The sequence below is a fragment of the Leopardus geoffroyi genome, chromosome C1, assembly GCF_018350155.1.
Source record: "Leopardus geoffroyi isolate Oge1 chromosome C1, O.geoffroyi_Oge1_pat1.0, whole genome shotgun sequence".
Taxonomy (NCBI): Eukaryota; Metazoa; Chordata; class Mammalia; order Carnivora; family Felidae; genus Leopardus; species Leopardus geoffroyi.
In genome coordinates this window covers 78908989-78921622 of record NC_059328.1, presented here as the reverse complement: position 1 = coordinate 78921622, position 12634 = coordinate 78908989, and the positions used below count along the sequence as shown (strand labels likewise).

At 42.1% G+C, this 12634-nt stretch overlaps 1 protein-coding gene across 1 annotated transcript in view; it reads left to right on the top strand.

Moving 5' to 3' along the window:
* The first annotated feature begins 803 nt into the window (after positions 1-803).
* Positions 804-12634, top strand: part of DIPK1A (divergent protein kinase domain 1A) — a 107557-nt gene continuing 95726 nt past the window's right edge. Inside the window, exon 1 of the mRNA XM_045478306.1 lies at positions 804-952. Within this exon, the coding sequence (XP_045334262.1) occupies positions 899-952 (54 nt within the window). The 5' untranslated portion in view covers positions 804-898. The remainder of the gene's footprint in view (positions 953-12634) is intronic.

The window sequence follows — 12634 nt, the reverse complement described above, 5'->3', positions numbered from 1 at the left end:
TACTTTACTTTCTTTTGAGTCAGGGTTCCTGGGTGGGGCCAGGAAAACTCTTTATATGTTTGAAAACAATACGAACTTTTAAAAAGTCAGACTTTTAAAAAGGTAATAAAAAAAAAAAGTTTAAGGCCGTTAAGAGGCGAAATGGCTTGGGGGGCGGGGGGTAGGCGCACACTCAGTTGAGTGGAAAGGAGCCCCGTCCGCTTTCGCTCCGCCACAAGCGCAGAGCCCAGTCCTCGGGGGCTTCGCTGGTAGGCCTTACCCATTGCGGCAGATGCCCCCTGCCCCGGCCGCACCGGACACCGCGCGCGAGGGAGAACGAGCCCGTCCCCACGGAAGGAACCCCAAGCTTCCCTTAAATTTCCATGCAGCCCGCCCAGACACTTCCCGACTGAAGGAGCACTATCCATAGCGAGCGTCAGTCCTGCCAGGAGGGGTGGCTGGGTGGCGGGAGGCGCGGAGAGCGCAGCGTTGCGAGTCGGGAGCCGGCGGCCCCTCGCCGGGCCCGCCCCTCCCCGCGTGGAGTGTGCGACACCCGGGCTTCCGCGGCGCCCTCTGCCTCCTCCGCACGCCTCCCCTTTAAGCGCGAGGCGCAGTTGGATTTATGTCGGCCGAGGCGAGGCGCGACTCCCCTTTATGGCGGAGTCGGCGGCAGCGGCTCTGACAACCGCGGCGGCGGGGCGAGTAGAGCAGGAGGCAGAGCCTCGGGCTGCCGGCCGCTGTCTCCGCAGAGGGGCTGGGGGGGGGGGGGGGGGGAGTCCGGCCCTCGCCGCCGCGGGGGCGGAGGAGTGGGCGGGCCCGGGCGGTCTGGGGGCGGGGAGGCCGGGGAAGGCGGGGAGCCCGGTCGCTCGCGCTCGGGTCCGCCTCTGACTGCGGCGCGGCGGGGCGATGTGTGATTACCATGGCGAGGAGTCTCTGTCCGGGGGCCTGGCTAAGGAAACCCTATTACCTCCAGGTAGGCCGGCGGCGAGCCCTCCGGGCGCCCTCCCTCGCCGCGCGGGATTCGCCCGCCTCCCTCCTCCCTCACTGGGTCGGCGCCCGCCCGAAACCCGCTGCCCCCTGCCGTCCGGCACCTGGCGGCGCGCCCTCCCCGGCCGCCCGGGCGCCGCAGCCTCCACGGCGGCGCTGCCCGCGCCCCCCACAGCTGCCCCGGCGCCTCTCGCGCCCTGGCCGCCGGGCTCCGGGGCCCAGGTCGCCCCGCCCGGGCTCGCCCTGGTGCCCTCGCATTCTGAGAGCCCTGAGACGTGACCCGGGTGCGACCCTACGCCCCTAGCAGTTGAGGCTCGGCAGCCTGGACTCGGGACGTGCCGCCGGCTTCTCCCTGGTCCGGTGCTCTCCTCCTCCTCCCCTGTGGGCCCCGCACGTCGGCTTTTCAAGACTCTGTGTCTTCGGTCTGTGGTGGGAGAGGTGGTGTGTCATTCCACCATATTTTAGGAAATTATGGCAATTTGTCACATCACTGTTTCTCCAAATCCCCGAGAAGCGACGTGTGCCTTATGCTGAGCCCCTTGGTTCGGTCTTTCCATCTCACCCGTAATTTAAATGGGAGGTAGGGCTCAGAAGCCCAAATGAGGGTCGGATGGGTGTTTGCTTTCTAAAAGGAAAGGGGACAGTGTCTGGTGCCGATCTCAAATACCCCAGCAATGCAAACGTAATTCTCAGTCATGTCATGTGTACTGTTCGCGTGTTAATCTTTCATGATTTCCCGTTCCACCCTCTGTGCCGCTGCCAGTCTGTGTCTTCGAACCCTACTACTGCCTTCATGTACAGTTGGTCGCCAGGGGGACCTAGTAGACATCGTGAGTAGCTGAGCGCAAATCTATCACCCCAGTGGAAAAACAACTACAAATCAATGCCTCTCGTGGGTCAGCAGCGTTGTCTGCATTCAGAGGACAGTATTCCTTTTACTGCTTACATTAAAAGGCTTAAGGTATCGAAAAATTATTCGGGGACGGAAATTCATGCTCAGCTGGCGCTTTTACAAATTATTTTAAAAGTTGAGAAGAAACCATTGGGGCAGGTAAATCTTTCATTCTTGTCTGGAAATTGCACATGTAAATCGTTACCTTGCAGTGAATCATGCACTGCAGATTGGAAGCATGATATGACAGCCCACTATTTGAAGGGTGTAGGAGTAAAACTAAATGTCCTGGGTCCTTGTAGCAGCTCCACCAGTAGTAATTGTGCTTAAGGAACAGTAGAGCAACCCACTGTAGAATTCAACCTAGGCCAGATACCTCTTTGTAACCCTTTATATGAACAATAGAATATCTTTCCAGACTCTCTCCCCAAAATAAGTTTATTGCGATATTTAAAATGTTTTTCACTAAAACTAACTAGCTACTTATTTTTAATTTTTGAGATTTTGTGGTAAACTTTATTTTAGACTTCGATTAGTTTGTCTCTAAATGTTTTCCATAAATGGGCTGTGACATTTTTTTGGCACCATACCTCAAGAGCTTTCAGATTGGCTGAATTAAGATTAGTTTTGCAAATAGTTGTGGTTCCATTAATGGCAAACATTTGGTATTTCTGCCTTTCGAATATGCACATCATTATATATTACTAAAATAAGGTAAACTTGGATTTTAAGCATTTCAAAAGGATTTGGGGGATATAGTGATATTTTAGTAGGCTACTTCTTTTTTTTTTTTAATTTTTTAAGATGTTTATTTATTCTTGGGAGAGAGGGAGAGACAGAGTGTGAGCAGGAGAGAGTGGAGCCCAAAGCAGGCTCCAGACTCTGAGTGGTCAGCACAGAGCGGCATGCGGGACTTGAACTCACAAACTGAGCTGAAGTCGCACGCTTAACTGACAGCCACCCAAGTGCCCCAGTAGGCTACTTCTATATAAAGAATGGTTAAATAGGAAATTATTGATTCTAGTATTATATTTTAGATAAATAAGTTTTAAACTTGGGAACCCAGGGGACTGGTGTTTTAAACAATGTCTTGGTATTAGTATTTATTGTCTTTATGAATTTTCTTGTTAGTTGTGCCTCACTATACTCTTTTAGTTTAACCAGTTAAAAAAAAGGCCTTCACATTACTCAAGTGTCATACTTTTTTTCTGTTCCCTATTGTCTAAATGCCTCATCTTCTGCTTTTTAGAATTCCTTTACCACTAGGTGCTTCAACCTTGAAATTGTTTTGGGCAAAGTCAGAATATCTCCAACTGAGACCATTAGACAGTACTCAGTTTCTCAGCCACTGAAGATTGAATTAATATATACAGTACTCCTTTTCCTCTTTTCTTGTTTTATTTTTCCTGAGAATAAAATCACGTTCGTTTAAGAACAGCATGAGGCATGAGAACAGAGCTGAGCTTTGTTCATTTGTGCTTCTGGTTCATCATGACCTTGAAAAAGCTTCCTAACTTTTTAGTTCCATAGTTTCCGTATCATAAAGTGGAGATTGTGGTTCTTAACTGAGTACATCACATAAATATAGTGAGGATGAGCTAGATGAAGTTAAGTATTTTTTGTGACATTTTTGCTACATTTTAAATAGAAAAGCATGTGAATTTAAGTAGTAAATACATACAGGTAAATATGTTGAATTCCTTCACCCAAAGATTCCTGGCTATCTACACCACCACCCCTACTTTTATTTATTGAGCATTTATTGGTAATTGGTCTAGGTGTATAATATGACTTATCATATTGACTTAGTCATTTACTTAATATTTGTTGGAGGCCTGTCACATCCCAGAAACTTTGTGAGATGGAAGCAATTCTACTGGAGCTAAGCAAATGTCTTTGTGGTCCTTATGGAACTTAAAGTCTAGTTAGGGAGACAAACATTAATTAAATAATCCAGAAATACATAATGACAACAGTAAGTGCAATGAAGGAAAAGGGAAGATGCAGAAGACAACTTGAGAGGAAGAGAACAGTTTCTTTCTCTTTAAAAAAAATTTTTTTTTTAATGTTTATTTATTTTTGAGAGTGAGTGAGAGAGACAGAGCACAACTTGGGGAGGGCCAGAGGGAGGAGACACAGAATCTGAAGCAAGCAAGCTCCCAGCTCTGAGCTGTCAGCACAGAGCCCCATGTGGGGCTGGAACCCACGAACCATGAGATTATGACCTCAACCGAAGTTGGACGCTTAACTGACGGAGCCAACCAGGCGCCCCTAGTTTCTTTCTCTTTTAAAACTATTTTATTATGGAAATTTTTATACATACATAAAGCAGAAAAGAATAATGAACTCTCACCTACCTATCACCTACCCTCAACAATGATCAGTATTTTGTTTCATTTCTCCTGCCAATATCCTCTTTCCAACTAGAGTGGTTTTTTAAAATTATTATTTAAAAATTTTTAATTCTAGTATAGTTAACATACAGTATTATATTAGTTTCAGATGTACAACATAGTGATTCAGTAATTCCATATATTACTCTGTGTTCATCATGATAAGTGTACTCTTAATCCCCTTCACTGATTTTACCCATTCCTCCCACCCTCCTTCCTCTCTGGTAACCATCAGTTTATTCTCTGTAGTTAGGAGTCTGGTTTTGGGATGGGTTCTTTTTCCCTTTGTCCATGTATTTTGTTTCTTAAATTCCACATATGGGTCAAATCATATGGTATTTGTTTTTCTCTGACCCACATCTTTCACTTAGCATTACACTCTTTAGCTCCATCCATGTTGTTGCAAATGGCAAAGTGTCATTCTTTTTCATGGCTGAGTAACATTCTATTACATATATGCAATATAAATATATGTATGTATATCAACTCTATATAATCGTGGGTTTATTTCTGAGCTCTCTGTTTCATTGATCTATGTGTCTGTTTTTGTGCCAGTACCATACTGTTTTGATTATTGCAGCTTCATATTAGATCTTCAAGTCGGAGATTATGGATACCTACAGTTTTGTTCTTCTTTTTCAAGATTGCTTTGGCTATTCAGGGTTTTTCATGGCTCTGTACAAATTTTAAGATTATTTGTTCTAGCTTTGTGAAAAATGCTGTTGGTATTTGTTAGGGCTTGTATTAAATCTATAGATTGCTTTGGGTAATATGGGCATTTTAATAATATTTGTCCTTCCAACCAGCTAAAGTATTTTTTAATGTTTATTTATTTTGAGAGAGAGAGAGAGAGAGAGAGAGAGAGAGAAGGAGGAGGAGGAGGAGAGGCAAAAAGAAAGGGAGAGAGAGAATCCCAAACAGGCTCTGCACTGCCAATGTGGAGTCAACTCGGGGCTCAAACCCTCTAACCGTGGGACTATGACCCGAGCCAAAATCAAGAGTTGGATGCCTACCTGATTGAGCCACCCAGGTGCCCCCATCAATGCCAACTTTTTGATGCAGGGAGTATTTCTTCCAGAGAAGTGGTGAAGGCACACTTTGTCTGTGGGGCCTGTCAGTCAGGAAGGCTCATGACCTGCCTGAAATAGATAGCCAACAACATTTACCTGAGCAACATGGCAAGGCATTATTCTCAGAGCATACTAATTTATAGGTCCATCCTTTCCAGCTATTTTGTTGAAAACTTACCTGAGAAATAGTACTTCCTGGACTGGCTAAATGTTGCGGCACATTGAACAGAGTAGAGTCCTGCATCCGAGATCGGAAACTGTGGGTGTATTAACATGTTTAGACCATTTTTAGGCAGTGTTTTTCTTCCACACATCATTACAATGATACTACTTTTGGCCCACTGGATGTGGTGACCCAGCATGACACCTGCATTTATCTGTTTTTAGCAGTGTGTTTTCTACAAATTAGGATCTACTTTGTTTAGGGTTTACTCAGGTCTGAGTGGGACTGATAACACAGCCTATAATTCCTTAGTTTTAGTTTAGAATACCTTCTTCCTTCTCACTATCATTAAGTCTTGGAAGAATGAAAGTTAAGACAATTTAGAGCAATTTTCTGTATTTAGATTATACACATTTTTCCACTCTAGTCATTCTGTCTGCATGCCCTGTTGCATTTAAAAAGCTGTTGCAACTCTAAGGGAATTTGAAGTTTGAGATATGCGGGTACTTCTAAAGGTTTTCAAGCCCTTTAGATTGCAAAACTTTTAAATTTCTTAAAAATGACTAACAGTTCCAATATGTGTTCTGTAGGGCTGTCATGAAAAAAGGATAAATAGCATGTTCTAATTAGGGTGTGGGCACTTGTTTAACATTTCTGATACCAGGCTCTTTGGTTTATATTAGTACTGTCTTTCAAAAATGACTGCTGTTGGGGTGCCTGGGTGGCTTAGTTGGTTGAGTGTCCAACTTCAGCTTATGTCATGATCTCATGGTTCATGAGTTCAAACCCCACAGTGGGCACACTACTGTCAGTGTAGAGCCTGCTTTAGATTCTCTGTGTCCCTCTCTCTCAGCCCCTCCCCCCACTCACGCTCTCTTAAGAATAAAAATAAACATTAAAATAATGACTGCTGTAGATGGTTTGGTTCTTTGTAACTTAGTGTGGCTATTTTATGGGATTTAGTGCGAGATGGGATTACTGACTAGGTTAACTGGTACTAAGTGATGATGTTATCAAGTATGGTACTTAGGGTAAAATGGCTTCTTGCCCATTTTCAGCCTCCAGGATTATTTTAAATCTAAGGATAATTAGAGCAGGTGGTGGTTCCCTATTCCCCAAAGACTATGGGTGGTGTGGTTCCCATCAAGTTTGTTAGACCTGCTGTTCAAAGCTAAATTTTTGCCTTTGCCTGAAATGAAATCCCTAAAACTCTGATTAGCTTCCTGAGACTGGTGAGTATATTGAGAGCGTATGCATCTCATAATGTCTTAAATTCAAACATAAAATTATAATGCAAACATTTGATATTATCATTAGTTGCTTTTCTACCCTTGTTAGAAATTCAAAGAAATGATTGGGGCGCCTGGGTGGCGCAGTCGGTTAAGCGTCCGACTTCAGCCAGGTCACGATCTCGCGGTCCGTGAATTTGAGCCCCGCGTCGGGCTCTGGGCTGATGGCTCAGAGCCTGGAGCCTGTTTCAGATTCTGTGTCTCCCTCTCTCTCTGCCCCTCCCCCGTTCATGCTGTGTCTCTCTCTGTCCCAAAAATAAATAAACGTTGAAAAAAAAAATTAAAAAAAAACAAATTCAAAGAAATGATGAATTCTCAGGCATATTGCATCCTCACCATACTTTCAGGCTGTAGCGTATAGTAATAGTGTTTGTTTCTTCATTGTCATCTTCCCAGTGCCCTTCCATTTTCATTTTGATCAATTATAAAGTTGTTTTACATTGTCTATAGTTTTTCCTTCCTTCTTTCTTTTCCTTCCTTCCTTCCTCCCCTCCTTCCTCCCTCCCTCCCTCCTACAGTTAGGTACATTTTAATGTTTTCATTTCTTTTTTTTTTTTTTCAACCTTTATTTATTTTTGGGACAGAGAGAGACAGAGCATGAACGGGGGAGGGGCAGAGAGAGAGGGAGACACAGAATCAGAAACAGGCTCCAGGCTCTGAGCCATCAGTCCAGAGCCTGACGCGGGGCTCGAACTCACGGACCACGAGATCGTGACCTAATGTTTTCATTTCTTAAAGTTGCTTCTAAAAAAAATTTTTTTTCAACGTTTATTTATTTTTGGGACAGAGAGAGAGACAGAGCATGAACGGGGGAGGGGCAGAGAGAGAGGGAGACACAGAATCGGAAACAGGCTCCAGGCTCTGAGCTGTCAGCACAGAGCCCGACGCGGGGCTGGAACTCCCGGACTGCGAGATCGTGACCTGGCTGAAGTCGGATGCTTAACCGACTGCGCCACCCAGGCGCCCCTTAAAGTTGCTTCTGAAAACAATGCTATACCATTCTGTTAAATATCATCTTTTATATCATTTGGTTGAAAAGCTAAATGTCTCACATTCTTAACATATTTCTAGACATTCAAATATTTTTGACTAATTTTCCCTTAAAAATCTTAATCTACAAAGTATATGAATTTAGAAAAACTATGATATTGTAAAGTGAACATATTTAAAGAAAAAAACCCAAAATATTAGTGGATCAATTTTTCTTTAGAAATAAATAGTTCTTTTTTTAAAAGAGTTTTTTTTTTTTTTTACATTTTTAAAAGTGTTTATTTATTTTTGAGAGAGAGAGAGAGAGAGAGAAAGTAGGGGAAGGGCAGAGACAGAGGGAGACATAGAATCCAAAGCAAGCCCCAGGCTGCGAGCTGTCAGCACAGAGCCTGGCATGGGGCTCAAACCCATGAACTGCAAGATCCTGACCTGAACTGAAGTTGGACGCTCAACTGACTGAACCATCGAGGTGTGCCAGAAATAAGTAGTTCTTTTTGTGGTTGGGTGAGTTGACTGAGTATTTAATGAAATAATTTTTTTAGATGTTATCATGGTGTTGTGGTTATTTTTCTTTTTTTTTCTTTTGTTTTCTATTGTGGCCGCAAACACATAATATGAAATTCACCATCTTATCATTTTTTTTAAGTTTATTTATTTTGAGAGAGAGCGAGCGAGAGAATGAGGGAGGGGCAGAGAGAGAGAGAGAAAGAGAGAGAGAGAGAGAGAGAGAGAGAGAGAGAACCCCAAGCAGGCTCTGCACTATCAGCACTGAGCCCAGTGTGAGGCATAATCTCATGAGTGGTGAGATCATGGCCTGAGCTGAAAATCAAGAGTCAGATGCTTAACCAACTGAGCCACCTGGGCACCCCACTATCTTACCACTTTTTTGTGTATGGTACAATAATGTTAATATATGCACAATGTTGGCAACAGCTCTCTGGAACTTTTTATCTTGCAAAACTGAAACTCTGTAATTAAACATCTCCCCATTTCCCCCTCCCTACCAGTTTGGTAACCACATTCTGCTTTTGTTTCTGTGAGTTTGACTTCTTTAGATACCCCATGTAAGTAGAATCATGCAGTCCGTGTTTTATGACTGGCTTATTTCACTTAGCATAATGTTCTCAAGATTGATCCATCTTGTAGTTTATGACAAGATTTCCTTCTTTTTAAAGGCTGAATAATTTTCTACCATATGTGCATACCACACTTTCTTTATCCATTCATTAGTCACTGGACATTTAAGTTGCTCCCACATCTTGGCTATTGTGATTAATGCTGCAGTGAACATGGAAATTATAATAATTCTTTGAGATCCTGCTTGCAATTATGTATACCCAGAAGCGAGATTGCTAAATCATAGGGGTAATTCTATTTTTAATTTTTTAAGGAAACTCCATACTGGTTTTTATTGTGGCTATACCATTTAAATTCCCACCAACAATGCACAGGTTTTCCACATCCTTGTCAGAACTTGTTATTTTCTGTTTTTGTTTTTGTTTTGTTTTTTGATAATGGCCATTCTAACGGATGTGAGGTGATATCTCATTGTGGTTTTGATTTGCAATTCCCTGATGATAAGTTATGTTGAGTATCTTTTCATGTGCTTTTTGGCCATTTTTATATCTTGTTTGGAAAAAGTTCCTTTTCGATTTATTGTTTCAGATTGATGTTTTTTAAACAGGGTTATGGATTATTATAAATAGAGTTTACTTTCTGTCCTAAGAACTGAGTAATCATGTCCGAGGATATTCTTGCAAGAGAGATTTATAACATGCTAACAACCTTCTGAATTAATTACTACATCCGTTTCAGACATACATGGTATCAGAACCACAGACTGATAGATCCTAGAGCTGGGACCATAAGTTTTACTGCCTGCCCCCAGTTGCTTGAAATTAGAGCTTCTTATTTATTTTAAATTTGAAATATTGACCAATATGCCAACCTCTGTACCATTGATTGGATCTAGGATTTTGGTGGGTTTTTTTTTTAATGTTTATTTATTTTTTGAGAGAGAGAGAGAGTGTGAGCAGGGGAGGGGTAGAGAGAGGGAGACACAGAATCTGAAGCAGGCTCTAGGCTCTGAGCTGTCAGCACAGAGCCTGATGTGGGACTTGAACTCACGGACTCTGTAACTGACTGAGCCACCCAGGCACCCTGGGTCTAGGATTTTGAATAAAATGTGCTAAAGGATTTTTTTGAGATAATGGGGAAATTGAAAATGAACTATACATTGGGTGGTATTATTGTATCATTGTTAAATTGTATTATATAGGAGAGTGTCTTTATGTTTAGAAGGTGTAAACAAGTATTTAGCATAAAAAATGTCATAATGCTATAATTTACTTTCAAATAGTTCAGGAAAATACATTTGTATATACATATATAAAGAGCAGTGTTTCTTAACCTTGGCACTATTGACATTTAGGGCTGGATAATTCCTTGTGATGTGGGGCTTTGTTTTGTAGAATATTTAGCAGCATCCCTGGCCTCTACCCTTTAGATACCAGTAGCATCCTCCCCCCCACCCCCCCAGTAATGACAGTCAAAATGTCTCCAAACGTTGCTAGATGTCCTCTGAGAGGCAAAATTGTTCCTAGTTGAGGACCACTGATACAGAGAAAAAGAAAGCAGGAGAGGTAGAGATATTTATGTATGTTTAGAGAGAATGACAAAGAAAGCAAATGTAGGACAATGTTAGCAATTGATGAATATAGGTATAAGGGTATTTTTTGCACTATTCTTTTAAAGTTTCTGTAGATTTAAGGATTTTCAAAATAAAAGGTTGGGGGAAAATAAATTAAACTGGATTTCATAATAACTGAGTATTATTGGAAATGTGTGAACTCTGTCCAAAGTTACATGAAAGGTCAGGAAAATGAGATTTGATAGAGCACATTTGAAGCCAGCAATTAAAGAAAGTGTGTTAGTCTTCCAGTGTTCCTGGAATAAATTACCACAAATTGAGCAGCTTAATACAGCACCCATTTGTTTGTACCCTTATCTCACAGTTCTGTAGGTTAGAAGTTTGAGTACAGTTTGGCCAGCTCATTCACTGCTCCAGGTTTCAAAGGTTGAAATCAAGGTGTCATTAGGGTTGACTTTCTTTCTGGAGTACTGGACTCTTTTAGGTTGTTGTTAGAATTCAGTTCCATACTTGGGCTGAGGTGTCCATTTCCTTTCTGGCTGTTGGCTGGGGTTGTTCTCAACTTCTAGAGGCCACCTACACTCTTTGGTTCATGGCTTCCTTTCTCCATATGGAAAGCCCATGAGAGTGGTAGAGCCTTTGCATGCTTCATATCTCTCTGATTTCCTCTCTGCCTCATTGCTCTGGCTCTTCTGCCTTTCTCTTCTGCTGTTAAGGGGTCACATTGGGTACACCCAGTTAACCGAGGATATCTCTGCTTTAAAGTCAGCTGATTAGTAACCTTAATTCCAACTGCCAAGTCTCTTCATACACAGATTAGTGTTTGATTCAATAACCAAGGGGGTGGGAATCTTGGGAGACATCTTTAGAATTCTGCCTACCACAAAAAGAATACAACTGAATTCTGACAATTAAAAAAATCAGTCATTTCCTACAATATTTTATTCATGTCTTTCCCATTGCTATTAGGTTTGAAGATGTTGTCATAGAATAGATTTTATAAGAGTTGTATTGTTTTAAGTTTATTTTTTTTAGTAATCTCTACACCCAACATGGAACTTGAACTCATGACCCTGAGATCAAGAGTTGTGCACATGCTCTTCTGACTGAGTCAGCACGCACCCCAAGAGAATTGTATTTATTGTTCCAACAACTACTATGGGAAGAATCATGGATATTTATTAAAGGAAGGAAGACACAAATAGCTGCTGTGTGAAAATATTTGTTTTTACAGTAGATACTATTCTTAAATCTTTTGTACTATTATACAAACTAAAGTAAGAGTACAAAATTTCACTTTATGAACCCTAGGAAAACACTCTTTAAAATGTAACTTATGGGTCCCTTGAGTTTGTTCCTAGAAAAAAAAATGTAACTTATGGGGTGCCTGAGTAGCTCAGTCAGTAAAGCATCAGACTCTTGCTTTTGGCTCAGGTCATGATTTCATAATCATCCAGCCCTGTGTTGTGTGGGCTCTGCACGGGGCGTGGAGCCTGCTTACCATTCTCTTTCTCCCTCTCCCCCCCACCACCCTGCTCGCTTGTGCTCTCTCCCTGTCTCTCAAAAATAAAAAAGTAACTTATTTCTCTTTATTACTATAATTAAAGTTGTTCTTAACCCCTTAAAGAAGATAACACTTGGTTTTGTTTTACTGTATCAGCTGACAACATTTTTAGTCACACCTGATCCAGTAAAACTAAATTTGTCCCCAGTGAATGCAGAGCCTATTTATTACCCTGATCTTCTCCTTTTCCTTGAGCATATACTCAGGTTGTGCAAAATGATACAATATACATGTTTTTCCATGTGTTCAAAAATATTCTGTAACCACTCTAAGATACTGAGCTCCTGTAGCCCACACTAAGCACACACTTCTTCTCTCTTGCATTCCTATTCTGTACTTTCACCATCACCCTCGTGTTATCATCACAACTGAGGCCTTTGCACACCCATGTCTTCCAGTCCATCCACCCCGCTCTGGCTTTCCTCCTTTCCCTATTCAGTCAGGATGCCAAGATCTGTCTTTTCAGCTGCTCTTCTTGGCTCATTTACCATCTCCTTATTGCTCTGACCTTCCTTCATTCTTTGTGGATACTCCTGCCCTTTCCTTTCAGTTACTTTAGTCCTTTGCTCCCCACTTTCCCCAAGATTCCAGACTTCTTCTACTTCTCATTTTGTACAAGCTCTGTTGGTAATTGTAGCTCTTCATGTGACTTCCACT